Consider the following 27,943-nt stretch of genomic DNA (forward strand, 5'->3'; position numbering starts at 1 on the left):
CATTAAGGCATGGGATTAAACCTGGGAGCTCCCTGCAGTCTCCATGAACCACTGGTCCCCCTACATCAACAATCCATATACAGTACAGACCAAAAGTTTGGACACACCTTCTCATTCAAAGAGTTTTCTTTATTTTCATGACTATGAAAATTGTAGATTCACACTGAAGGCATCAAAACTATGAATTAACACACGTCCAATTATATACTGAACAAAAAAGTGTGAAACAACTGAAAATTTGTCTTGTATTCTAAGTTCTTCAAAGTAGCCACCCTTTGCTTTGATTACTGCTCCGCACACTCTTGGCATTCTGTTGATGAGCTTCAAGAGGTAGTCACACGAAATGGTTTTCACTTCACAGGTATGCCCTGTCAGGTTTAATAAGTGGGATTTCAAGCCTTATAAATGGGGTTGGGACCATCAGTTGTGTTGTGCAGGAGGTGGATACAGTACACAGCTGATAGTCCTACTGAATAGACTGTTAGACTTTGTATTATGGCAAGAAAAAAGCAGCTAAGTAAAGAAAAACGAGTGGCCATCATTACTTTAAGAAATGAAGGTCAGTCAGTCCGAACAATTGGGAAAACTTTGAAAGTGTCCCCAAGTGCAGTGGCAAAAACCATCAAGCACTACAAATAAACTGGCTCACATGAGAACTGCCCCAGGAAAGGAAGACCAAGAGTCACCTCTGCTGCGGACGATAAGTTCATCCGAGTCACCAGCCTCAGAAATCGCAGGTTAACAGCAGCTCAGATTAGAGAACAGGTCAATGCCACACAGTTCTAGCAGCAGACACATCTCTAGAACAACTGTTAAGAGGAGACTGTGTGAATCAGGCCTTCATAGTAAAATAGCTGCTAGGAAACCACTGCTGAGGACAGGCAACAAGCAAAAGAGACTTGTTTGGGCTAAAGAACACAAGGAATGGACATTAGACCAGTGGAAATCTGTGCTTTTGTCTTATGAGTACAAGTTTGAGATCTTTGGTTCCAACCACCGTGTCTTAGTGCGACGCAGAAGAGGTGAACGGATGGACTCTACATGCCTGGTTCCCACCATGAAGCATGGAGGAGGTGTGATGGTGTTAGGGTGCTTTGCTGGTGACACTGTTGGGGATTTATTCAAAATTGAAGGCATACTGAACCAGCATGGCTACCACAGCATCTTGCAGCGGCATGCTATTCCATCCGGTTTGCGTTTAGTTGGACCATCATTTATTTTTCAAATAGGACAATGAGCCCAAACACACCTCCAGGCTGTGTAAGGGCTATTTGACTAAGAAGGAGAGTGATGGGGTGCTGCGCCAGAGGACCTGGCCTCCACAGTCACCGGACCTGAACCCAATCGAGATGGTTTGGGGTGTGCTGGACAGCAGAGTGAAGGCAAAAGGGCCAACGAGTGCTAAGCATCTCTGGGAACTCCTTCAAGACTGTTGGAAAGCCATTTCAGGTGACTACCTCTTGAAGCTCATCAACAGAATGCCAAGAGTGTGCGGAGCAGTAATCAAAGCAAAAGGTGACTACTTTGAAGAACCTAGAATATAAGACATATTTTCAGTTGTTTCACACTTTTTTGTTCAGTATATAATTGGACGTGTGTTAATTCATAGTTTTGATGCCTTCAGTGTGAATCTACAATTTTCATAGTCATGAAAATAAAGAAAACTCTTTGAATGAGAAGGTGTGTCCAAACTTTTGGTCTGTACTGTATCTCCACCACCTCTTTCAGCTCATGGACCCTGCAATCTGGGCATCCAAGGGAATCAAGGCTCTGAAAGGATTTGTTTACTGGTAAACTCCCTTTCCTTTGACGAATTGAGTACATTATTCCAAAATGGTATCGTTTGCTATATATCCAGCTACGACATGCCTGCTTTTTCCATTTTCACTTAGCCTTATTTTGCCTACAGCCTGCTAGCCTAAAGGCAAAGCTGCAAGAGGGGGCTTTACCCAAGGCTCACTTGATGCTGTATAAAGCTTTGCAACTACCATTCTCACAGGACTTCGATAAATGTAGGGATGCATGGACTCCAAATCTGCCCACTTTAGACGACGATTCGGAGGACTGTACCCATTCATCCACTAGAGATAAACTTGTAAAATTTAAAATTTTTGCATAGATACTACCTTACACCTCTTAGGCTTGGTAAATTCTCTGCCGATCTTAAAAGTGCATGTTGGAGATGCTCCTGTATAAATGCAGATTTCAGTGATACTTTTTGGACATGTCTTGTTATAGGGGAATACTGAGCCCAGATCCTTCAATTTATGTTTGAGATGATGGCTCTCCGAGTACCCCAAGATATATCATTCTACCTATTGGGTCTTGTGGAATTCTTGGCCAACTTGGGAGTATTATTGTATTATGCCAGAACAAAATTTGTATTACAGTGAAAATCTTCTGTATCTCCATCTTTGGCTTTTTGAAAATCTTTAGTGAATTCTGTTCTCCCTCTATCTAAAGCCACTTACAAAAGTAGAGGATGTCCATCTAAATTTTATAGTCTGGTGCATGTGGCAAGAAAGTCCCAACACACTGGTCTGATTTGTTACACATGTGCCATCAGGTTTATTGATCTGAAAAAGTCCCCCTGGGCGAGATGCAGTCCCCCTATCTGGATTTATTGGCAGCATGTGGAACGCATCCTCTGATCTTGTGAGAACTCATGGCATTCATTGTTTTATAACCCAGAGATGCAGGATCAGAGTGTGGTGGAAAAATTTAGATGCATCGCATAGTAGTCCATTATGTGTCACTTACCTCACACAGGAGCCAGCGTTGTCACCGCTGTCCCCTGTAGTCCGGCGCATCCATCTTCTCGGTGGGTCTCGCCGCTCTGCTGCTGTCATTCGGCGAGCACACGGGAGCCGCCACGCGTGGCATATCGCTGTTGACGGCGGGCTCGCTCAGTGCGCCTGCGCGCCGCTGTCTACAGCGCATGCACCGTAGACAGCAGTGCCTGTGTCTGTAAATACATGGTTTAGGAGATAATTCTTGGACCTACAGATAAGCCTTAATCTAGGCTTACCTGTAGGTCAAAGTGTGTTTGTTGTAAGGGTTTACAACCACTTTAACAAGCAGTGTCCCGGTCGTCACTTGTGCAACTTGCTTCAGTACCATTAAACATGGGATGGAAGGGGAGGACTGCTACCCTTTTTGTCAAGCTGGTCCAATAGAGATGAAGTCAGTGTTAAATACCCAGCAGTAAAGGGAATATAGGGGAGCCACATGAATGACACTAAGCAGCAGAGAACTACATTGGCATTTTGACAGGTGGCTTTAAAGTGGTTGTAAACCCTTACAAATCACTTTGAACTACAGTTAAGCCTAGATTAAGGCTTACCTGTAGGTCAAAGAAATATCTCCTAAACCTATACGGTTTAGGAGATATTTGCCCAAAGACAGGCACCGCTGAGCACTGTCGGCTCTCGTGCGCATGCGCGGGAGTGACGTCATCGCGGCTTCACCGAATGACAGCGGCGGAGCTGCGAGACCCCACCGAGAAGATGGATGCGTCGGACTACAGGGGACAGCGGTGACTTCGCTGGCTCATGTGTCAGGTAAGTGACACATAATGGACTACTATGCGATGCATAGTAGTCCATTATGCTTTGCCTTTGCAGAGAATGAAAGAGGAAGTAAACTCATCAGGGTTTACTTCCTCTTTAAGTGTTACAAAGCAATCATATAAATATGTTGTTGTATGACAAGTTTATGGCAGTAAGGTGAAGCTAAATGTAACATTACGGTTTATAAAACCCAAATCATGGACAACTACCACAAAAGCCCTCCAGTAAAAAGTTCCAATAAGAAAAAAAATAAACACATTTTATATAAATGAATATATAAAAAAATATTTTTAAATCTATGAGAATACATCACACACCAGAACAAACTGATTGAAAAATGAAAATATAAAAACTATAAAAAAAAATATTTAAACAAATGATATACTTTGTTGAATAATCAAAGGTTTAAAATAAAGGACTAATGACAGAAAACTCTCAAAACACATGTCCAGTAGTATTGTAAAATATTAATGTATGCAAATTGTGTTTCAATTATACAAGACACAGGAGTGTATGGCCTGTTGACTACCCATGAAAAAAATGTAAATGCACATGAAACGAGTGTGTGCATACAAGCAGCCATGGTCAAAAGAAACAGAGGATAATGATCCCAATGAGATGTGCAAATAACTACCAGAAAGGTGTGGCCTCTAATAGAAATAAGTTCTTTAGAGGTCAAGGTGGTAAAGGGGTTGTAGGGAGCGCGCCTGCACGGCTGTCCACCAAGGAGAGCGCTTCTCCAATGTGGACACTCAATGCGGGGAGGAGCCACCAGCGCCATTATCATCCATTACCATCTATAACAGGCATCACTAAATGGTGGACCGTGGGCCAGACCCGGACCAAGCCACTGTCCCATCTGGACCCGTGGTCGCGTCATTTAGGAGCCACTTCTCTTCCTTAGCCACCAATCACTTGCTGATTAATATGAAAAGTAGCCGGCAGCTCTCGTTCCCACACAACGCAGAGCCGTGTCTCCCGAAGTCCACCTAATACCAGCACTCAGCCGATTAACCGCCCAAAATGCAGAACTGCGCATATGTACAGACAGGAGAGACAGACAAGAAACCTGCTATATTGAATCCTTTAAAGCATCAACAGCAAGACACAGCTCTCGAAGAATATCAGTCTTGCTTTAAAGAGGAAGTAAACCCTGATGGGTTTACTTCCTCTTTTTTTCCCTGCAAAGGTAAAGCATAATGGACTACTATGCATCGCATAGTAGCTCATTATGTGTCACTTACCTGACACAGGAGCCAGCGAAGTCGCCGCTGTCCCCTGTAGTCCGCCGCATCCATCTTGCTGGTGGCGCCTCGCAGCTCCGACGAATGACATCGGTGAAGCCGCGATGACGTCACTCCCGCGCATGCGCACGGGAGTCGCGTCTCGCAGCTCCGCTGCTGCCATTCGGCGAAGCCGCGATGACGTCACTCCCGCGCATGCGCACGGGAGTAGACAAATTAGGCAAATCCATTCTTGGACTTGCCGCATTTAGTGCGCCATTTTCGGGCAAATATCTCCTAAATCATATAGGTTCAGGAGATATTGCTTGGACCTACAGGTAAGCCTTAATCTAGGCTTACCTGTAGGTCAAAGTTGTTTGAAAGGGTTTACTTCCTCTTTAAGGCAGATCATCCTCCTGGTTAGGCCTATCAGGCCGCTTGACCCGATCCGTTACGGACTGGCAAATATTAATTGCTGCAACAGCTGGCTGAATAGCTGAACTGGCGAAGAAAAGGAAGCCTTTAATAATAACTCCAAATTCTTGTCAACAGGGTCTTTCAAGCCCTGTGTGTTATCTACCGGACAAGTTAATTTCTTGTTTAAGAAAAAGGCTGCATTCACGGCTAGCATGCTCCATTTTTTAACAAACTTTTCGAAACCGGGGTTATATAAAAAGGGAAAACTTTTTAGGAGGCAAATAAGTCCAGTTATGATGTTCCCAATCAGCATACACTGCCTTTTCCAACAGGGGGTGTAGCAGGAAAGTTTGTGCGAACTGAAAAGGCCTCAGAGATCCCAAATGAGTCTTCTTTGCGAGACTCAGGTACAATTTATCTAAGCCTAAAAGCCAAGAGTCAAATGGATCTGATTGGTAAATCCCTTGATTCATTTTGGAACCGTTTGTGGAACTAGAGACCTGGAGCTCAGAGAGCTCAAACAAACCATGCCATCCCCCTTGCAGACACTGGTAAAAAGTACTTCCTGTATGGGAGGGGTTATATAGGGGATCACTTCCTGTCTGAAGATCTTTGGTCTATCTGTGTCCATTCACCTAATGATTAAGTATAATCCAGCAGGTAATAAATATTAGCCTGACTCTGTGTCCCATGATGTATGAAAAAGAAACCTCACAATGGTTGGTAGGGGGACCAATGGTTAGCTTTAGTAAATCTAGTCCTAGCAGCTATCCACACCATCAATGTCACTCTGGCAGTGGAAGGGATGGGTAAGGCCCTTGACCCCCTATATATGAGATTGCCCAGTTCTGTAATTGATCCCAGGAGAGCCTCTTCCAAAAGCTAGACATGTTAGGTATCCATTTACCCGGCATAACATCTTTTACACTATCCAAAAAAAAAAAAAAATTGGGTTAACCAACTACTGTTTTGTTTTGTATTTATTGAAGAGTATTTTTTCCAAAAGAAATAGCGTCTGAGGGCCAGTTCACACCACATGCAGTTCAGTGCATTTTCTTTCTGCATCAAAAACACATAGAAAGTAGGTTATATGGTTTTTAATGGCATAGCCCAAACCAGTGCTGGCAGTTCAAGAAAAAAAAAAACAAAAAAAAAAAACCATGCTGCAATTCTCCTGCACTGGAAAGCTGTAAAGCGCATCAAAAATGCACCGGAACACACGTCCTTATTTAAGGTTAATGAAAAAGAAAAAAAAAAAAAAAAAAGAAGAAGGGGGGGGGGGGGGGTTGGGTGAGGGAGTGCACTAGACTACAACATGCATCAAAAACTAACTAGAATGCATCCGGACTGCATTTCTATGGTATGAACTGGCCCTGAAAGAATGCTGGCCAAATACTGCTAAACATATATATATAAAGTTTGGTGGTTCTAGGTAATTTTCTAGCAAAAAATACTGATTTTTAACTTGTAAGCATCAAGTGTCCAAAAAAGGCCTGGTCTTGAAGTGTTTAAAGTGACATTAGCTGAATTGTATTGCCTTTTAAAAATGCTTTCAGAAATCTTTCCTGGGTACCTAAAAAAATCTATGATTTTTATCCACATTTTGCATTATATATTGGATGTGGTGCCCTCCATTATCCACCCTCCTCTTGGTATCTTCAGTATTTATATTGGAGGTGTAAATTTTAGAGTCTACGGTAGTTCTGTGTCTTGTGTCTGCTTTCATGCTGGCTCATGTTACAGCAGCAGTTGCAGAAGGTTAAGGCTGTGGGAAGGATGGGTTTAGAAGGAACACATTATTCAGTAGCTCAGAAGTCTCATGATTTAATTATTTCGCTTCCTCAAAAGGTGACAACGTGTGCAGATAGGGACTAAAAAGCTTAAAGCGGAGATGAGAGGGGGGGGTTGGCGACAGGTACCCAATCCTACTTCAAGAGATCTTCACTGCAAAGACCTCTGAAAGGTCGCCCTCTCCTTCTCCCGCCACACCATTCCAAAAGCGCAGGGCACTTCGCGCATGCACAGTAGGTAGCCGGTGTCTTGTCAAATAATGTCCTCCATCGGATAGTGTCCGCTGTGCAGTACCCAGCAACACAGATTCCGAAAATTGCCGAGGATGAATGGCGCCAGCGCCGTGAGTCCAGGTTCTATCCCCGCTATCCAAGTGGACATAGAGTAGGAATTAAAAAGAGCCAAGCGCAGCAAGGCCGAGCCCGAAGCGTGGCGAGCAAAGCTCGCCCGCGAGGGGCCCTCTAATATTCACAACCCTATGTCCGCTTGGATGGTGGGGCTACCACCTCCACTCACAGCGCAGGCGCCGTTCAGCTTCGGAGATTTTCCGAAGCTTCGTCTGCTCCGTACTGCGCATGCGCAGTACGGTCCGGACACTATTTGATGGCCGGACACTATACGGCAGAACACCGGCTGTGAAGCCACAAGGCTTCATTGCCGGTTTCTCTTACAGGGTATGGTGGCGGCAGCCCCCCCGAGAGTCTAGAGCTGCACAATTCGGGATAAAATGAGAATTGCAATTTTTTTGATTAGAATAAAGATCACAATTATCGGCATAACACAGAAACTAGCCAAATGACCTTGATCTAAAGTTTACATACCCTGGTGATGTTGGCCTGATAACATGCAAACAAGTTGACCCAAAAGGGGTTTGAACGGCTATTAAAGGTAACCATCCTCACCTGTGATCCGTTTGCTTGTAATGAGTGTGTGTATATAAAGGGTCAATGAGTTTCTGGTCTCCTGACAGACCCTTGCATCTTTCATCCAGTACTGCATTGATGTTTCTGGATTCTGAGTCATGGGGAAAGCAAAAGAATTGTCAAAGGATCTGTGGGAAAAGGTAGTTAAACTGTATAAAAAACAGGAAAGGGATATAAAAAGATATCCAAGGAACTGAGAATGACAATCAGCAGTGTTCAAACTCTAATCAAGAAGTGGAAAATTAGTTCTGTTGAAACCAAATCACAGTCAGGTAGACCAACTAAAATTTCAGCCACAGCTGCCAGGAAAATTGTTCAGGATGCAAAAAAAAAAACCCACAAACAACGTCAGGTGAAATACAGGACTCTGAAAACATGTAGTGTGGCTGTTTCAAGATGCACAATAAGGAGGCACTTGAAGAAAGATGGGCTGCATGGTCAAGTCACCAGAAGAAAGCCATTACTATGCAAATGCCACAAAGGATCCCCCTTACAATGCGCCAAACAGCACAGAGAGACAAGCCTCAACTTCTGACACCAAATCATTTGGAGTGATGAGACCAAAATTTAGCTTTTTGGCAACAACCATAAACACTACATTTGGTGAAGAGTCAACAAGGCCTATGATAAAAGGTACACCGTTCCTACTGTGAAACACGGAGGTGTATCGCTGAGGTTTTGGGGATGTGTGAGCTAGAAAAAAGGCACAGGAAATTTGGTCAAAATTGATGGCAAGATGAATGCAGCATGTCATCAAAAAATACTGGAGGGATGACCGTGAGGACAGTATACACGACCCCACAGATACATCCTCATTACCATCGGGTATGATCCCCAGTGACTTCCTCAAACACATGGAAACCATGTTACAGAAAGCCCTGAAAGTCACTTCGGAGCAGATCACTGACAGACTCTCGAGAGAGATACGCGACACTGGCCAGCGCACTGCTGCCTTGGAGTCCAGAATGGACGACATCGAAATCACCTTACAGGAGCAAGCCCAGGAACAAATTGCCCTCCGAGAGGAGAATGTTACCCTTCTCTCACGATGGGAAGATGCTGAGAATCGCTCCCGTAGAGCCAACTTAAGAATAAGAGGCATTCCTGAGTCGGTTGACGATGTTCAGTCTTTTGTAACGGCCATGTTTCAGGAATTGGCCCCGGGCATACCTATCGAACGCCTAGAATTTGATAAGAGTCCACAGGGCGCTGACTCGCAGACAAGCGGACGGTCCTCCCAGGGACATCATCGTTAGGCTACACTTTTTTCGTACGAAAGAACAGCTTCTCAGTGCAGCCCGCAATAAGGAATCTCTGCAGTTCCAAGGCCACGTTTATCAGCTTTTTTCGGATTTGGCTCCCCTTACCATCACCAAGCGCCGGGCCATGAAACCACAGCTACAGATCTTACTTCATCATCAATTGAAGTACACCTGGAGGTTCCCTTTGCCATACAGTTTTCCTATCAAGGACAGCAGCACACCTGTTCGTCTCCGGAATCATTGCAGCGCCTGCTGGAAAGCCTCCATCTTGCTCACCCTGATTCACACTCAGAGACCAGCTTACCCCGCACTCCAGCTCGTTCGGCGGCGCATCCTTACTCGGCTACACCGCATCGTAACCAGCCTGGCCCGATGTCTGTCCGCAAGGGAACCCCCGCCAGACTGTCGGATTGTATAGTTTCTACTCCCAAGTCTCGCCCGCCGCGCTGAACTGACTGCTCGGAGGTTTTCACCCTTTCTTTGTTTTTCTCTCTAAACGTTTATATTTCCTTGTGAGATTTCTAGGATTCGGACATCCGAGCGGTAGACGAATGGTGTCCTCTATCCCGGAGGACATCTTCCACTGAATCCTTTCGACCTGCTGATCCGTATGTACTTGATCCTGTTTTTTCCTCTTTTTATTTTTCCAGGTTTTTTAGCACTGACGGCTCTTAATTTGAAACCTTTTTTTTTTTTTTTTTTTTTGACCTTGGGCTCTGAGCCTTCATGGAGCCTGACTCCCATACCTGACCTCCATACTGTGATTTACTTTTTTGCGATGTGCCATTGGCACCTCACACTTGCACTACATATGTTCAGTGATGTAAGGTTATACCTATAATTATCGTGTCTACACTATTTCACCATAGCGATTACAGATGGTAATAGTTCCTTTTTAATGGCCTAATATATACCAACTTGCCCCCCATCACCCCTCCCTCCCCTGCTTTTTCCTTCCCTGGCTCCCACCCCTTCCCACCATTCCTGATACCCCCCCTCCTACCCTTTTCCCTCCCTCCCCCTCCCCATCCTATCCTTCCCTACCCTGACATGCCCTCCCCCTCTCCCCCATCCCCGTACTCCTGCACCTTCAAAGGCCCCTGTACTACTGTTATAGTGGGGTATTATATACCAATCTAATTGTATGTCCAATACCTCTGGTGGTCCTGTTCATTGGACCAGGTCCTAATGTTCACTTTCTATTTTCTTTCCTTTTTTGTTTTGGTTTCTTACTGCAAAATGCATTGATTATGTACAATTGTTGTCCCGACGGCGGTGGAGAGCAGCCACTGCTCCCCTCCCTCTTAATGCACTCTCTCCTGGGCCGCCTGTGTTGGGCCCCGGGGACTGAGCATTGCTTGGCCGATGTCAGACTGTTTCTGCCATCTCATGGTTTGCCCTGCAGAAGAACTTCCTCTCCTTCTTTTTCTTCTCTCTCTGTCCCTTCTTTGCTCCCTCCCTTTCATTTCCCTTGTCTTTTTTCGGTCGGTCGGTTCCTACTCCTTATGCATTACTTTATAGTATCTCTCCCCCTGTCTTTGGATGGCCCCTCTGAATATATTATCTCTTAACGTTAAGGGCCTCAACTCCCCCAGTAAGAGGGTTAAGGCCTTCCGAAATTTCCACTCTCTGAAAGCTGGGATAGTGGCCTTGCAGGAAACGCATTTTGCGGTATCCCAAACCCCCAAGTTTTTTAGCTCCCGCTACCCTCAGGTCTTTACGGCTTCTGCAGAAACTAAACATAGGGGTGTATTGATAGCATTCCACCATTCCCTACCTTTTACGCCCACAACAGAAATCAAAGACCCGGCGGGTCGCTATATCGTACTGGTAGGCCTACTCCAGGATACTGAAACCACCCTGGTTTCTTACTATGCCCCAAACGGTAACCCTAACCCTTTTTTTTCACACCTCCTGCAGGTTATCAAGACTCACTGCAGGGGTACACTTTTCGTTTGTGGGGACTCCAATCTAACTTTACAGCCTCACATAGATAAATCACCATACACACCTGAAAGTCATTCCCTTTCGGCACAGCTTCGGAAACAGTTCCACTCGGCATCCCTCCTAGACACCTGGAGGGAATGTAATCCCTTGAAAAAAAACTATACGTTTTATTCATATCCTCACAAATCGTTTTCTAGGATTGATCATATTCTGACACCAGTGGCCTCCTTCCCAGTCGTACTCCAGTCCAACATATGTCCGGTTCCCTGGTCTGACCACTGCGCTGTAGTCACCACTATTACCTCATTGATCCCTAGAGCTAAAGAAAGGTCTTGGTGCATGAACGAAGCACATCTTACTGATCAAACCTACTGCTTCGACATTCGTTTTGCTCTTACAGACTACTTGCACCATAATTCCAATGCAGACATCTCCCCGGTTCTTCCATGGGAAGCTCATAAGCCGGTAATTCGGGGCAGCTGCATCTCCCTAGCCACACATATTAAGAAAGACCGACAGGCCAGACAGCAAAAGCTAGAAGAAGATTACCACTCACATTTTCTCCAGTTCCAAAACTCACCAACGGAGCCCCATAAGCTTATCTTTGAAAAAACCAAACTGGAGCTGGATCTTTTATTAGCTGAGTCAGCAGATAAGGTTCTTCGTAAATCTAGTCACACGATATACACCAAAGCTAACAAACCCGATACCTTTATGGCCCTACGTCTCCGGCAACCTGATAAGACCCGTAAGCCAATTAGACTTAAAATCGCTAAGAATTCCCACACTAGCAACCCCATCAAAGTTCTAGCTGAATTCTGCGAGAAATTGGCTGACCTTTACTCAGACAAAACCCAGTTCTCTCATCAGCATGCTGAATCCCTATTTCAGAATCTGTCTATACCTGAACTATCCCACACAGCCAGAGATTCCATTGATGCCTTAATCACTGCAGAGGAAGTACTTGTAGCTATAAAATCACTTAAACCACACAAACGCCCTGGTCCGGACGGTTTACCCAGTAACTATTATAAGAAATTCTCTGATATACTAGCTTCCTTATTAGCGAATTCGTTTAACGCCCTATTGAGACAGCAAGCCCTTGGTAGAGATTCTCTAATGGCCACGATAGCTATGATTCCCAAACCCAATTCTGATAACACCCTGTGGTCTAATTATCGCCCCATTTCCCTACTAAATGTAGATATAAAAATTTTATCCAAAATCCTTGCACTACGTCTCAATCTGATTATAGGAAATCTGATCCACAAAGACCAGGTAGGATTTATTCCCCGTAGGCAAGCTAGCGACAACATTCGCGAGTCGTCCTGTTACAACACCTTGTGAAAACGCGCTCTATCCCCATGCACCTCCTATCCTTAGACATCAGAAAAGCGTTTGATACGGTCTCGTGGTCTTATCTCCATTTCATCTTGAAACGTTGGGGTTTCGGCCCCCACTTCCTTCAGTGGATTATGTCTTTGTATGCCGACCCACGAGCATCAGTGACATACTCTGGGTTCAGTTCTCAAAGTTTTCCAATATGAAGAGGGACGCGGCAGGGGTGCCCCCTGTCGCCACAACTCTTCGCTTTAGCGATAGAACCCCTGGCCGCGCTGATTAGAGCACACCCGGACATTCGGGGACTGGAGGTTGCCTCTACTACTCATAAGCTATGCCTATTTGCCGACGACGCTCTACTGTTCATTACCTCCCCACACATTACCATCCCTAATCTAATAAATCTCCTTGATAAATTCTCTAAAATTTCTGGCCTAGAAGTTAATCAGACAAAATCCAAAGCCCTTAATGTATCACTGCCAGATGACACCTTAGCGCTTCTTAGGACTAATTTCCCATTCCAATGGTCTGGTTCTTCTATCCCGTATTTAGGCATAAAACTTACCAGTGATCCTGCAGACCTGTTCCGAGCGAATTATCTCCCTATGCTGAAGCGTCTCTCATCCTTACTCCAAGATTGGCGCCCCCTCTGCATCTCTTGGATGGGACGCATCGCCACCGTCAAGATGTCCTTACTCCCTAAGCTTCTTTACTTATACAGAGTCCTTCCCATCCCAGTGCCCCCTTATTTCCACCGCATAATACAAGGCCGGGTCTTTAATTATATATGGGGCCTCGTGAAACCCAGAATCTCTAGATCCACCTTACTTCGTCACCACAGGGCCGGTGGTCTTGGTATACCCAATTTCCAACATTACTACCACGCGGCCCAGCTTGCCCAAGTAACGCTTTATCATGCTAAAGTGGAAATCCCCATTTGGGTGAGTCTGGAAGCGGTGGATCTCCACCCTACACCCCTAACTAATCTTCTCTGGCTCCCCCCTGCGGCCCGAGGCCATATTTCCAACCCCTCGACCTCTAACTCTGTCAAACTCTGGGATAAGCTTTGTAAGTCATTTCATTTGATATCCCCACACTCCCCTTTGCTGTCCTATATCGGTCACCCTAAGTTCTACCCTGCCTACACTTCCCCTTCTTCATTCCGAGCATGGGAACATGCAAACTTAACCCGCATATGTGACCTGATGGCTGGTGGTACAGTCAAACCATTCTCTTCCCTGCAAGCCCAATCACAATTATCAAATAATGAATACTTCCGCTATCTCCAAATATCACACTTTGTGCAGCAGACTGTAGGCTTGACCAGGGGAGCGAACTCATACACGATATTTGAAAAAATATGCAACACTGATCCATATGCCCCGGGACAGATATCACAGCTGTATACACACTTCACCTCCCAGCCGTCGACACTCCCGACATAGGCGCAGTGTTGGTCCAGGGACCTGTATTTAAATTTGGATGTACACGGCTGGTCCGATGTTTGGCTACATACTAAACTCTCCTCACAAAATATTGTGGCCCTGGAGGCGAGCTACAAAGTTCTCATGCGTTGGTACTTAGTGCCAGATAGAATTGCAAAATTTTTACCCTCTTACTCTCCAAACTGTTTCCGTGGCTGTGACGAGAGGGGCACACACCTGCATATTTGGTGGACCTGTCCGGTGGCCCAACGCTTCTGGACTGAAATATTTCTGGTTTTATCCACTCTGGTCACCAGGTCATTAGACCCTGACCCAGCACTGGCCCTCCTCAATTTTTACCCTGATTTTTACACCAGGGCCCAGATGCGTCTTGCTCTGCAGGTCACCACTGCAGCTAAACAAACAATAGCTAAAGCATGGAAGACCTCCATCCTGCGTCTGACTGAAGTTAAGAATAGGGTTACGCAGGCAATGATACATAGTAAAATCGAAGCAACTGTTCAGGATGCTATCCCCAGGCATTCTAAAATCTGGCAACCATGGGTTGACCATTATTTACCCCCACACTTTGATCACCATCTACTAGATCCATAAGACCCAACACCCACCGGTCAGTGGCTTACTGCTGGCCTTCGACTGTTTTATGGGAACCGGCCGACCAACGCCCCTACCTCTCTGACCTCTCCCTCCTTTATTTCCTCTCTAATCCCATCCCTCTCTCTTTCTTCCCCTCTTTTACTTTTCTCTTCTCTTTTCCCCCCCTTTCTTTTTTCCTTTTTTCTTTTCTCTTCCTCCTACTCTTTTTGCCTTGTACTTTAATTTCCGCCCTCTTGATGTACCCAACTGCGATAGACGCTCACCCTAGTGGTGACCTTGGGCGTAACTAGTTATGGTTTGAATGTTTTGTAACTCCTCGTATGCACAGAACTAGATGTTATGCACTCTTCTATATATTAGTGTCCTGGCCTGTGCGTAAGCTGCACGCTTCTGCTATATGTTCTAATGGCTAGGCCGTGTATAAGTTTGATTTCAGGATGATCTAAATTACGTTGCTTTTGTGTCAATCTTATTGCAATTTGATGTGGTCTTAGGTACATTTTGTTATTACTTCTTTCATTATGTACAAGACGAAATGTAGATCTCTATGCGTTGTACGTTTCTTGTGTCAATAAAATTTTTTTGAAAGTAAAAAATACTGGAGGAACATTGGCATTCATCAGCCAGGAACCTGCGAATGGAATGTACTTGGACATTCAAACATGACAATGATCCAAAACACAAGGCCAAGTCGACCTGCCATTGGCTACAGCAGAATAAAGGGAAGGTTCTGGAGTGGCCATCTCAGTCTCCTGATCAATAACATTGAGCAACTCTGGGAAGATCTCAAACGTGCAGTTCATGCAAGACAGCCCAAAAAATTACAGGAACTGGAGGCTTTTTACCAAGAGGTATGGGCAGCTTTACCATCTGAGAACATAAAGAGCCTCATCCACAAATACCACAAAAGACTTCAAGCTGTCATTGATGTTAAAGGGGTCAATACACTGCATTAAGAACTGAGGTATGTAAACTTTTGATCAGGGTCATTTGGGTAGTTTCTGCTGTGATTATGATTTAAAAAGAGTAAACACGGTTGATTGATAATCAACGGCTTTAGCCAAACGCTAACAATGAGTGAAACATGTTTGTGTTCTTCATATTCTCTGAAAAATTGCCAAGAAATCCAATTCTGCCAGGGTATGTAAAATGTAAGCCAATGGACGTCGGCGAACAAGCACACCAGGTCGGCGTACCAAGATCAACATGGCCACCCGGGATCACTAGAAAGACCAGAATCCCTTTGGCCTTGATCCCGTGACCTTGCCAGAATACTCAGTACCATTCTGTTAAACCGAGATGCCAACAGATCTACCTTGGGAGAGCCCCATCGGAGACATATCCGATGAAACATGTCCTGGTGAAGGGACCACCCCGTGGACCAACACTAGCCGACTGAGGCAACCACCTGCCAGTTTTTAAACTCCTAGAAGGCATATGGCGGAGAGGGCCAGAACAAGGCCACCGGAGGATGCTGGCTACTGTCAGGGCTGCCAACACACTCTTCGTTCGACCCTGGTGATTGACATAGGCCACCGTCATGGCATCGTCTGACTGGATCGGTAGCAGGAGCCCCCTGAAGTCGACACGTCCATGAGCCATAGTCTGATTGCTCGAATTCCCAGGATATTGAGCTTCAGGTCGGGATTCCTCCAGTGTCCAACAACCCTAAGCAGAACCCAGTCCCAGTACACCTCCCCACCCCGACAGACTGACATTGTTGGTGACCACTGTCAAATACAAGGGTAGAAAGGATGTGCTCTGCCAAAAATACGGGAAAGCAAAGCCACCAGACTAGGGACTCCCAGTCTCCTGGCTCAGACGAATCTGATAGCCCAGAGACCTCGGGCACTTGTCCCATTATGCCAGGACCTCCCTTGAAGGGAGCTCGTACGGAACTGTGCAAATGGAACCACCTCGAAGGCAGATACCATCAGATCCTACACCCACATGCGAGACAACAGTAGCTGAAGCACAGCATGCAACTTCCGGAGTTTGTCCAGAGGAAGAAACACTCAGGCCAGAGCTGAAGCCAGAGTCCAGCCCACATAATCCAATTTTCTGTAAGGAACCCGAGCAGATTTTAGGTAGTATAAAAACTAGCTGAAATCTGCAGTCTGTATAGCAAGCTACGTCGCCCCTCAGGGTAGCCAAGGACAGGCTGCTTGCAGAAGGTCGCCCATGCAGCCCAAGGCCGCAATCCCCCACTGACGCAACCACACCAAAACCAGGGTCAACACCTTTATGAATAAGCGAGGAATGGAAGTGAGACCAAAAGGTCAACACCGCAAGGGGATAATGCTCTTCTCCCACAGTAAAAAGGAGGAAGTGTTGGTGTTGGGCACATATTGGAGTTTGTAAATAAGCATCCGTGATGTCAACAGAAATCCCCATGATGAAGGGATGCCACCACCGTGCGGATGGACTCCATTCTGATCTTCTGTACCCACTGGAACCGGGACAAGCCCACCCTGAAGCAACAGGGCTGGCACAGCCCCAAGGAGAACTGCAACCAGTCTGGTGACAGACGCCTAGTAGAAGGGAAAAATCTATTTCAGGATTCAAGGCCCTAACACTAGGACCGCCTTCATTCTGAAGGGGCCTTTGTCCATGGGGGTCTAGGGAGCCCCTCCCTCAGCTTGCCAGACCAGGTCCGTTACATGCCAATAAGAAGGACCGCATCCGCTACAAGGCCCTTTTACCCCATTTCAGACTGTGGAAGAGATGCACACTTCCCTCCTGCGAGACTCAATGTTGTCATCCAGGGTAGCCTCAAAACAGACAATTGCCTTGAAATGGTAAACCAGTCAGCTTTTTCAGAAGCCCAGTCTGCAGACCAACACTTAAAATGGTTGTAAACCCTTAGAACACACTTTGACCTACAGGTAAGCCTAGATTAAGGCTTACCTGTAGGTCCAAGAAATATCTCCTAAACCTACACGGTTTAGGAGATAATTACCGTAGACAGCGGCGTGCAGGCGCACTGAGCGCGGCACCGTCAATGGCGAATATGCCACGCTTGGCGGCTCCCGTGTGCATGAGCGGGAGTGACGTCATCGCGGATTCGCCAAATGACAGCAGCGGAGCAGCGAAGACCCACCGAGAAGATGGATGCGCGGGACTACAGGGGACAGCGGTGACATCGCTGGCTCCTGTGTCAGGTAAGCGACACATAATGGACTACTATGCGATGCATAGTAGTCCATTATGCTTTACCTTTGCAGGGAATGAAAGAGGAAGTAAACTCACCAGGGTTTACTTCCTCTTTAAGCCACAATACATCTCCAAGTACCACTGCAGAAACAGAGCTTAGCAACCAGGGGAACTGCGACCAAGAGGCATCGTAGACAAACTGCAGCCCCCAGACCAACTGGTCCGCCAATACAGCGTAAGCAGAGATGCTGCTCTGCCTCCTGGTATGTCAGCCGGATCCTTAAAAGCCGGAGATTCCTCTACCAGAATCATGGTCGCCTTGCGCAACCTAGAGCCATGGGGACCCAGTACTAGTGGAATAGTCCACTTTTAAGGAGGGACCCCACAAAAGGGTACCTTACAGCAAAGCATCTTTGGAACCACAAAGGGGCGCTTTGGACACTCCCAGTGTTTACAGACAAATACATCAAATTAGGAGGGAGAAGGGAACGCTTTTACCGTGTGAGACAGTTTATGGGTGCCAAGGGGACCAGCACCCCCTCAGCAGTCACAGCTGCATCCCCCATCTTGAAAATTTCCCGCAGAGATGCAATAAGGATGACAACCAACACCACCTTGTTCACCCCTGCTGTTGTGGAGGAACATCCTCTCTAACTTATGTGACAGGGAGTGTGGCCACCAACCCCGCAAGGTGGGCCATATCCACGATGACAGAGCCAGATATAGGATCAGTCGAGACCAATAAGGCAGGGGAGGGCGAGGGCGCCATTTACTAGGCTACATTCCTAAGCCGCACCTGTGAAAAACACAAAACTCAGGGGGCTGCCGACAGACCTCTGTCACCTTAGGCTCCACACAAGGGAGACCCTGAGGTCCCATACAGGGAACGTCGACCACAGGGGGCACTGGCTGAGACCACGCACAGGGGGAATCCACCAAGGCCCGCACAGGGGGTGCCTATGGAGGGCCCATTTAAAGACCCCCCCCCCAAAAGGGATCGTCCTCAGAGCCCCCACAGAGTCATCCCTCTGGAATAAGGCGCCCTGCTTGGCCGCGGCCTAAATTTTCCGCCGCCTGCCACGAGTGCACAGGTCAGCGGGGGGGGGGGGGGGGCAAACCAAGCAGAGCCGAGGAATGGATGGCAGATGCCCATAACAGAAAGTGGCAGCCCAAATTAGTGGAAGGATGCTGCAGATCCACGGATGCCTGGTTACCCGCTCCCTAGGCCCAACCTTCCAGCAGGTGCCACGGTGTAACCCCCCATAGTGACAACCCTGGTGGGGGGGGAGGAGGGAGTGGACCAAGTGTCCGAAGCATCTAAGCAGAATGTGATGTGTCTGTCAATGAACCAAAGAGAAATATTGATTTTAACTTGTAAGCAACAAGTGTTATAAAAAGGCTTAGTCTTTAAGTGGTTAAACTGATCTCATTTGCAGACCAAAGTTCATCCCTTTGATCTCTAAAAGAACACAAGGATTTACGTTTTTTTTTTTTTTATATCTCTCTTTGTGTGGTTGCTTTTTTTTTTTTTGACAGCTGCAGAAAAGCAGAGAAAATAGGATTTTTTTAACAGCTTACCTGTAAAAATCCTTTTCTTTTAAGTACATCACGGGACACGTAGCCATAGCAGTTACTATTTGAGTTATAGGTCAGGGGTTGACAAATTTGCTTGGAATCTAGGAGCCAGCTTAAAAAGTTAGGAGCCGGGTCCGTGACGGCGATCCGGACCTGTCCCTGGCCTGACATGGAGACGAGTGAGGGGAAGATAGCAGCGCCGTCGCCCCCCCCCCCACCCCCCCCGTCTCCAAGTCATTGCCCATAGCTCTTAGAGGGACATTTTTTTTTTTTTTTCAAATGACAATTTTTTTTTCAATTGCATTTTAGTGTAAATATGAGATCCGAGGTCTCTCTGACCCCAGATCTCATATTTAAGAGGACCTGTCATGCTTTTTCTATTACAAGGGATTTTTACATTCCTTGTAATAGGAATAAAAGTGACACAACATTTTTTTTAAAAGAACAGTGGAAAAAAAAAAAAAGTTAAAATAAGCAGAAAAAATAATAATTTTTAAATGCGCCCTGTCCTGCCCGCATATAAAATCGGTGTTCGAACCACACATAGGAGGTAGCGCCGTGATCGGTAGAGCGAGAGCAATAATTCTAGCCCCAGACCTCCTCTGTAACTCAAAACGTGCAACCTGTAGAATTTTTTTAAACGTCGCCTATGGAGATTTTAAAGGGTAAAAGTTTGTCGCCATTCCATGAGCGGGTGCAATTTTGAAGCGTGACATGTTGGGTATCAATTTACTCGGCGTAACATTATCTTTCACAATATAAAAAATAATTGGGCTAACTTTACTGTTGTCTTATTTTTTTATTAACTAAATTATTTTTCCCAACAAAAGTGCGCTTGTAAGTCCGCTGCACAAATACGGTGTGACAGACAGTATTGCAACAACCACCATTTTATTCTCTAGGGTGTTAGAATAAAAAATATATATAATGTTTAGGGGGTTCTAAATAAAGGGAAGAAGAGGCAGGTAATATAAAAGTCATTAGCATTGCTGGTTTGTCATACCAACGGCGACCACAAGAGGGCGCCAGATTCCATAAGGAATCATAGAACCGCAGAAGGCCTCAAAGCCGCGGCCTAAATTTTCGGCCGCCGGCGGAACGGCCCGACGCGATCACGCTGGGGGGGGTCCACAGAGACAGGATACCCCCAGCTGTGCTGCCCCAGGCGTGAGGTCGCTATTTCTAGTCGCCAATGCGACCTGGCGCCCGGGTTTTGTCGAGCCCTGTTATAGGTCACCTTCAGGTGATGGACACTGGCATGCCCTAAATTAAAAAGTGCACTCCCTATATAACCCCTCCCACTGCTGCGAGTACCTCAGTTTTGTAGCAAAGCAATACATGTGTATACCAAGAAGGGAGGGACCCGTGTCCCGTGATGTACTTCAAAGAAAAGGATTTTACAGGTAAGCTATTACAAAAATCCTATTTCGATGCTGCCCGTCCTCTTTTAGAACCATCTGGCAATACAAAACATTTGTTTACAAATCTGAGCGGTCACTTTCAATAGACCTTGACAGCTCTCACCAAATCAAGAAAATTTAGTGACCCTTCTTCCACAGAAATGAAGTTCTATAAAAAAAATAAAAAATGAAGGCAGAACAATATCCTGGTTTAAATGAAAACCAGATACTACTTTCGGTAAGAATTCAGGATGAGGCCGCAATACAGCCTCATCCTTCTGAACAACCAATACGGCTCCTTACAAGAAATAGCAGCCAACACGGATACTCTTCTTGCAGAAAATATCCCCCCCCCCATCAAGAGGACTAAGGGAATATCTCGTACTGGCTCCAAAAAAAAAAGGCTGCTTCTGTAAGCCAAAAGGACTAAAAATAAGTCCCAAGGGTTCGGGGGTGACCAAACTGGAGGATTAATCTGTGTTACCCCCTGAATAAAGTTACTAACCAGAGAGAGGGAAGCAAGTGGTTGAGGAAAAGAAAGACCAATAAGGCCGACATCTGGCCATCAATAGTACTCAAGGCCAGCTTCAATTCTAATCCTATTTGATTCAAAGATCCTACCTATGACATATTGCCTGGGGTGCCAACTCCTGGATTTACACCAGGAGACATTAGCCTTCCAGATTCTTGACTCTGGAGGCTGGCTTCCTAGCATTTGCCAAAGTAGAACTACTGAGGCTAACCGCCCACGATCTTTCAGAATGTGGGTCTCAATAGCCAAACCGTTAAATTTAGCGTTTGTAAGGTAGGATGGAATACCGGACCTTGCGAGAGAAGGTCTGGCCATAGTGGTAGGGTCCAAGGGTCCCCCACCAAATCACCTCCTTCCCTTTATGCTTAATCCTGTGAAGGTGGCTCAGAAGCAGCAGAACAGGGGGGGAACGCATAGATCAGTAAAAAAACTGATCCCATGGAAAAAAAATCAAGGCATCTGTTTCGTATGCCAATCAGATCTCTTGTCCTTGACACAAAGTTCCACATCCGGAACTCCCCATCTTCTGGTATATTAACATAAACATGGGGTGAAAGAACCAGTCTCCCAGGAACAATTGTTGGCGACTCAAGTAGTCCGCCTGTCAATTCCTATTCCTGGAATGAAAATTGATAATAGGCAAGGAATGTTTTGTTTTCTGCCAAGATAAAATATGATTCACCTCTCATGCCCCCTTGGTGAATGATAAAAGCCACAGCTGTGGCACTGTCAGATTGGATCCCGATAGGACAATTCCTTAGTTTGAGCGTCCAGGCCTCGAGGACCATGTGTACTGCCGAATCTATAGAATATTGATAGACAAGGTCATCACTGATTTGGACCATTTCCTTAGGACAGATGTCTCTTCCAGGACTGCTCCTCAGCCCAGAAGGTAACTGGTAGAAAGGATTCTTCTTGGATATCAACCACCAACTGGGGCTCTGACACACATTGGGGGGATAAACACATTAGGAAGCCCAGAGCTTGAGCCTTCTTGTTCCCTGTTGACAGGATACTGCTTTGCAGCAGTCTTAAATGAAACCTCGCATAAGGAACGGCCTCGAAAGAAGCCACCATCTTTCCCAACAAATTCATGCAATGCCAAATAGAAGGATTCTTCTTTGACATGAGTAACTTAATCAGCTCCCTTATGGAACTGAGCCTTTCCCGGGGGGGGGGGGCACATCCTCTTGAGCTGTATCAATGATCAGCCAAAAGTACTGCAATCTCCTCAATGGATTTAAGGAGGCTTTCTCTAGGTTGAGAATACAACCTAGGTAATCCAGGTAGCTAGCTAACTGTGGTGACTAAAGTTTGGATTATGCGGGCTACCAAATTGATCTATGAAGAGAAGATCTAAATAGGCTACTATTGTTATACCTTGAGCCATTACCCTGGCCAAAAAAGGAGGAGCCAGGACCTTTGTAAACACTCGAGGTGGAGTAGCTAGCCCGAAAGGCAGAGCTACAAAGTGAAAATGAAGATTTTCTACCTTGAAGCGTAAATTTCTGGTGAGCGGGGAAAAAGACTGGACATGGAAAAAAGCATCCTTGATGTTGATTGACGCCAGAAGTTCTCCCCCTTGTAGGACTACTGATCGGATTGACATGTGAAAAGAATGGATATTCAAACCGGTTTAGATCTTTGAGATCTAAAATAAGTCTGACATCCCCGTACGGTTTTGGAACCGTAAATAAGGTTTGATAAACCCTAATCCTTGCTCTACCAATGGGACCAACAATATCCCTCTCTTTGAGATAAGAGATGATCCAAAGCTAGAAAGAGATACTTCTTTTCACTGGATCTCTGGGAACGTTTTGATCTGAGAAAAAGGAGGAGACAGACATTCATATAAAAAAATAAAAAATAAATAAATAATTCTTAGAAAACTCAACTTACCTTTCCCGTTGCAGGGTTTTCTGTGGTAAACCAACAGACTCGATCTTCACCCTTCACGGTGGGTTCCGTTAAACCTTCAGGAGCTGGGGAAGCCCACTATCCTGGACCTGTAACAGCACCTCCGCCAGTAAAACTTTATGGCCTTACTACCAAAAAGTACTGGATCCCGGGGTCCAGCTCTCTAAAAAGAGAAGCATTTACAGGCAAAAACCTTGTTACTTTGGACACGAGGTTCGGGTACCATAATTTATTTAATTTGGACAAAAGAGACACTTTTAATGTATCCGGTCAGCATGGCTATCCCCAGCAAGGATTGCACCAGAGCAGCACAGCACATCTTTACTCGTGACCAACACCTTAGACACTGGTGAAAAAACTGAGGTACTCCCACCAGTGGGAGTGGTTATATAGGGAATGCACTTTTTAATTTAGGGCGTGCCAGTGTCCATCACCTGAAGGTGGCCTATAATCCACATAGTAATTACTATGGCTCTTTGTCCTGTGATGTATGATAAGAAAGCTCTGCACTTGTTACATAAATTGTAAAAATGCTGGATTAACCACTTTCAGACAGGACCATTTTGCTGGTCAATGACCAGAGGTCTTTTTACAATTTGGCACTGCGCTGCTTTAACTGGTAATTGCGCGGTCATGCAATGTTGTACCCAAACAAAATTTGCGTCCTTTTCTTCCCACAAATAGAGCTTTCTTTTGATGGTATTTGATTGCCTCTGCGATTTTTATTTTTTGCAATATAAATGTAAAAAGACCGCAAATTTTGAAAAAAAATGATATTTTCTACTTTTTGTTATTAGAAAAATCCAATAAACTCAATTTTAGTCATACATTTAGGCCAAAATGTATTCAGCCACATGTCTTTGGTAAAAAAAAAAAAAAAAAAAAGTCAATAACTGTACATTTATTGGTTTGCGCAAAAGTTGTCACATCTACAAACTAAGGTACGTTTTCTGGAATTTACGCAGCTTTTAGTTTATGACTGCCCATCTCATTTCTTGAGGTGCTAAAATGGCAGGGCAGTACAAAACCCCCCCAAATGACCCCATTTTTGTAAAGTAGACCCCCTAAGGAAATTGATAAGTGGCATGTTGAGCCCATTGAATATTTTATTTTTTTGCCTCAAGCGATTGAATAATGACAAAAAAAACAATTTTTTTTTTTTTTACACAAAGTTGTCACTAAATGATATATTGCTCACACATGCTATGGGCATATGTGAAATGACACCCCAAAATAAATTCTGCTGCTTCTCCTGAGTACGGGGATACCACATATGTGGGACTTTTTGGGAGCCTAGCCGCGTACGGGGCCCCGAAAACCAAGCACCGCCTTCAGGCTTTCTAAGGGCGTTACAGTTTTGAAGGCCATAAAATGCCAAGATGGCACAAACCCCCCCCAAATGACCCCATTTTGGAAAGTAGACACCCCTAAATTTAGGGGTACACTAGTGAGACTAGGTAATAAATGGTGGGTGCCCTGAAACTATAAAAAAATAACTAACCAACCAGCGTCACCTGTAACAGTTATATGGTGATCACTGGTGAAAGGGTTAACTAGGGGGCAATCAGGGGGCTTTATGCGGTAGTATATGGGGGTCCCTGGCGCTATAAAAAGCTGCGGCGAACCTAAATACCTACCTGCCTAACTAGCGTCACCTGTGACACTAATACAGCGATCAGAAAAACGATCGCTTATTAGGCTGGGTTCACACTGGAGCGATGCGGGAACGCCACGAATCCGCGGCGGGTTCCCGCATCGCATGCCTCTCGGCGGCAGTTCACACTGCCCTATGCGAACTGCTGGGAGTGTCAGTGAAATGTTAATGACACCCCCAGATCAGTTCGCATATCGCAGTGCGATCTGCAAACTCGGATCGCATGGTGTGAACACCCATGCGATCCGATTCTGCTGCGGACCAAAAAAAGGGTCCCGTGCGAGTTTGCGGCGGGTGCGACGCAAATTCAGCCATACTATCTGTATGGCTGAACTCGAATCGCACAGAGATCGGATGTGATTTGCACTGCAGTGCGGTGCGAATCACATCCGTTCTCATAAACCGCTGCAATGTGAACCCAGCCTTAGTGACACTGGCGACGGGGGGTGATCACGGGGTTAAACCTTTATTGGGGGGGGTTAGGGGGGTACCTTAGAACTAAAGGGGGCTAACCCTAACTGCCCTAACAGTTATTACAGTCACAAATGACACCAATGCAAAAAAAAAAAAAAAAATGACATTGGTGTCGCTGTGACTGGGGGGCAGGGGTCATTGGGGGGGTGATCGGGGGGGTGTGAGTGTGCCTGGCATGTTCTACTGTGTAGTGTCGTGTTGGTGCAACTCACCGATCCTCTCTCCTCGGTGTCGGAACGAAAAATACCGACACGGAGGAGAGATTACATCACTTCCTCTCCTGTGTTTACATTACAGGAGAGGAAGTGATGTCACTGAGCATTTTCATTCGTTGTGAGCGATCGCGAGGGGGTGGCCATGAATGAATGGCCGCCCCCTCATCCCGGATCGCTCCCGAACGAATACCGACCGCCGCAGGCACCGAGGGGGGCCCGACCGGGCCCCCCACCCGCGGGAAGGCAGGGACGTATATATACGCCCATATGCCTGCCCGTGCCATTCTGTCGACGTACATCATCGTGCGGCGGTCGGCAAGTGGTTAAGATCGCGAAGGGGTTGAATCGAGATCACAATTTTTTTTTTTTTTTTTTAACGATTAATCTTGCAGCCCTACGAGAACCGATTGAAAAATTGCCTGGGGTGCCGACATCACGAGTGTCCTAATATTAAAAATCATTCTGATTCGGTCATGCACGATGCCATTGCTTGCCCCTGTAATGTCTGATTGGTCACAGCAATCACTGTGTTAAAGTAAAACAAAAATCCCAATCACCCCCCAGAGCAATACAGTGTGGGGGAGGATGGGGGGGAATACAAAAAAAAAAAAAAACCTTGCAATTTTTTTTTTTACATATTGGTCACCAGTCCCTGACCACTGACACACTAGTTTCAGCATCCCTACTTCTGCAGCTGGTGGAGTCACAGCTCAAAATGTAAGGTTTTACCACTCCCCAAACTCACGTGGGAACAAGCTTTAATAGTGTAGTCAGCCACACTTCTCCAATCACTACAACGTCAGCTAGTATTCCCAGGCCAGAGGAACTAGAATCTGTATTCCTTATCACCACACCAGACCAGTGCAGCAAGCAAAAGTTTTCCTGATCACCACCACACTAGCCCCAATGTCACCATACTAGTGTATGGCAGCAACTGTGTTCCTTATCCCCAACACACCAGTCACAGTGTCACTGCACCAGTGTAAGCCAGCAACAGTGTGCCCCCTTGTCTCCACACCAGTCCCAGTGTTACTAGAACAGTATAAGTCAGCAGCAGTGTCCCTGATCACTGGCACACCACTCAAGCCTCGCCTGCTGCCTGTACTAACCCTGGCCTGTTTATTGACCACATTTCTGCCTGCTGCCTGGACCGATCCTTTGCATGTTTGCTGACCCGGCCCTAAGGCCTGAACTGATCCATCTACACATCCCCCCCCCCCCCCCCCGACTACGTTCCTACGAGACAAAAGTCCCAGCCATCCCATGCGCACATGCACTCCTGGAACCTCAGGAAATATTTTGATCTTCCTTTCTTCAGCCTCCTGTACTTCCAGGCCAATGAACATGGCACTATTGGTATCACACAATTCACAGAGCCTGCCTTCTGAGCTACAGAGGTATTAAGAGGAAGGGTTTCAGGAGGCAAAGTCAGTACAAGAAACACCACCACATTATACCACTGACTGCATGCAGCAAGGTATCATGGGATATGCAGTCCTCAGAAAAATGGAAAGTAAATAAATGAGCACAGGAGACGCTGCAAAGCATGCAGGGAATCCAGGAATTTGTGGAAAGATAGGCAGCAGATAAACAGCACTCCGGACATGACAACATGCTCTCCCAGACACCCTTACAAATGATGCGTTATCTTTAAGGCAAATCAATGAGTTCCATTGCATAAGCTGTGCTCTTTGTAATTGAAAACACAGAAAAAGCAGCGGAAATACTTAAAAATTCGACAGAGTAGTTTGGCAGAATATGAAAGGAACCCATAGCTATCCAACGGTATCAGAGCTAAATGATTCAACATAGCTGCAAAGGACCTCTAGTCGCACCACAGCTTGAATCACAGTACACAAAACTTACATTTTAATAGAAGGCAACTTTTTATTTAACATTTCAATTGTAACTGAGCTGAAAAACTAATTTGTGAAGGCCTTACCTGCGCTCGTTACATGCTTCACAACTGCATGCTATATCGGCAGGTGCCGTATTGAGTGCCACAGTGGGTGCAACTGTCTGAGCTCCCATAAGCATCCTCCCTCCACCAACAGAGTCCTGTTTTGAACCGCTGTTTCCCGAGGACATGTGCAAAAGGAAATCTTGACTCTGAAAGCAAGGAGATGCTCAATCTTAGAAAACACACGTATCTGGGTTAACATATATGACAAGAACACCTACATTGGATGTAAATCAGTGCTGCCCAAAGCCATGGATGATCTGAGGACCACTTTCAAAACTTCAAACCAGTTTAAATAGAGATAATGCAGTGAGGTATTTACACTCTGTAAATCCCTGCTTTCTTAAATACCAACACCAGGAAGTTCTTGATACGGCTGCCCAAGCTCAATATCACTGAACACGATGGGGCAAAATCTAGCAGTGCAGGATAGACATGTTCAGTAACGATGTGCAATGTTCCATGACAACTTTGCACACAAAAGCAATATTTTTTTCGGAGAAGGGAGTTGTTAAAGTAGAACTAAAGAAAAAAAAAAAAGTTTTTCC

The 27,943-nt window shown here is 45.8% G+C and overlaps 1 protein-coding gene across 4 annotated transcripts in view; it reads right to left on the minus strand.

Moving 5' to 3' along the window:
• FAM193A (family with sequence similarity 193 member A) overlaps positions 1–27,943 on the minus strand; it is a 201,403-nt gene that overhangs the window by 105,518 nt on the left and 67,942 nt on the right. For all 4 annotated transcript variants that reach the window (XM_077477904.1, XM_077477903.1, XM_077477906.1 and 1 more), the window contains exon 4: positions 27,378–27,544. In XM_077477904.1, the coding sequence (XP_077334030.1) occupies positions 27,378–27,544 (167 nt within the window). The remainder of the gene's footprint in view (positions 1–27,377; positions 27,545–27,943) is intronic.

Source organism: Lithobates pipiens, unplaced genomic scaffold, assembly GCF_037356315.1.
Source record: "Lithobates pipiens isolate NorthernLeopardFrog02 unplaced genomic scaffold, aLitPip1_a1.2 Scaffold_13, whole genome shotgun sequence".
NCBI lineage: Eukaryota > Metazoa > Chordata > Amphibia > Anura > Ranidae > Lithobates > Lithobates pipiens.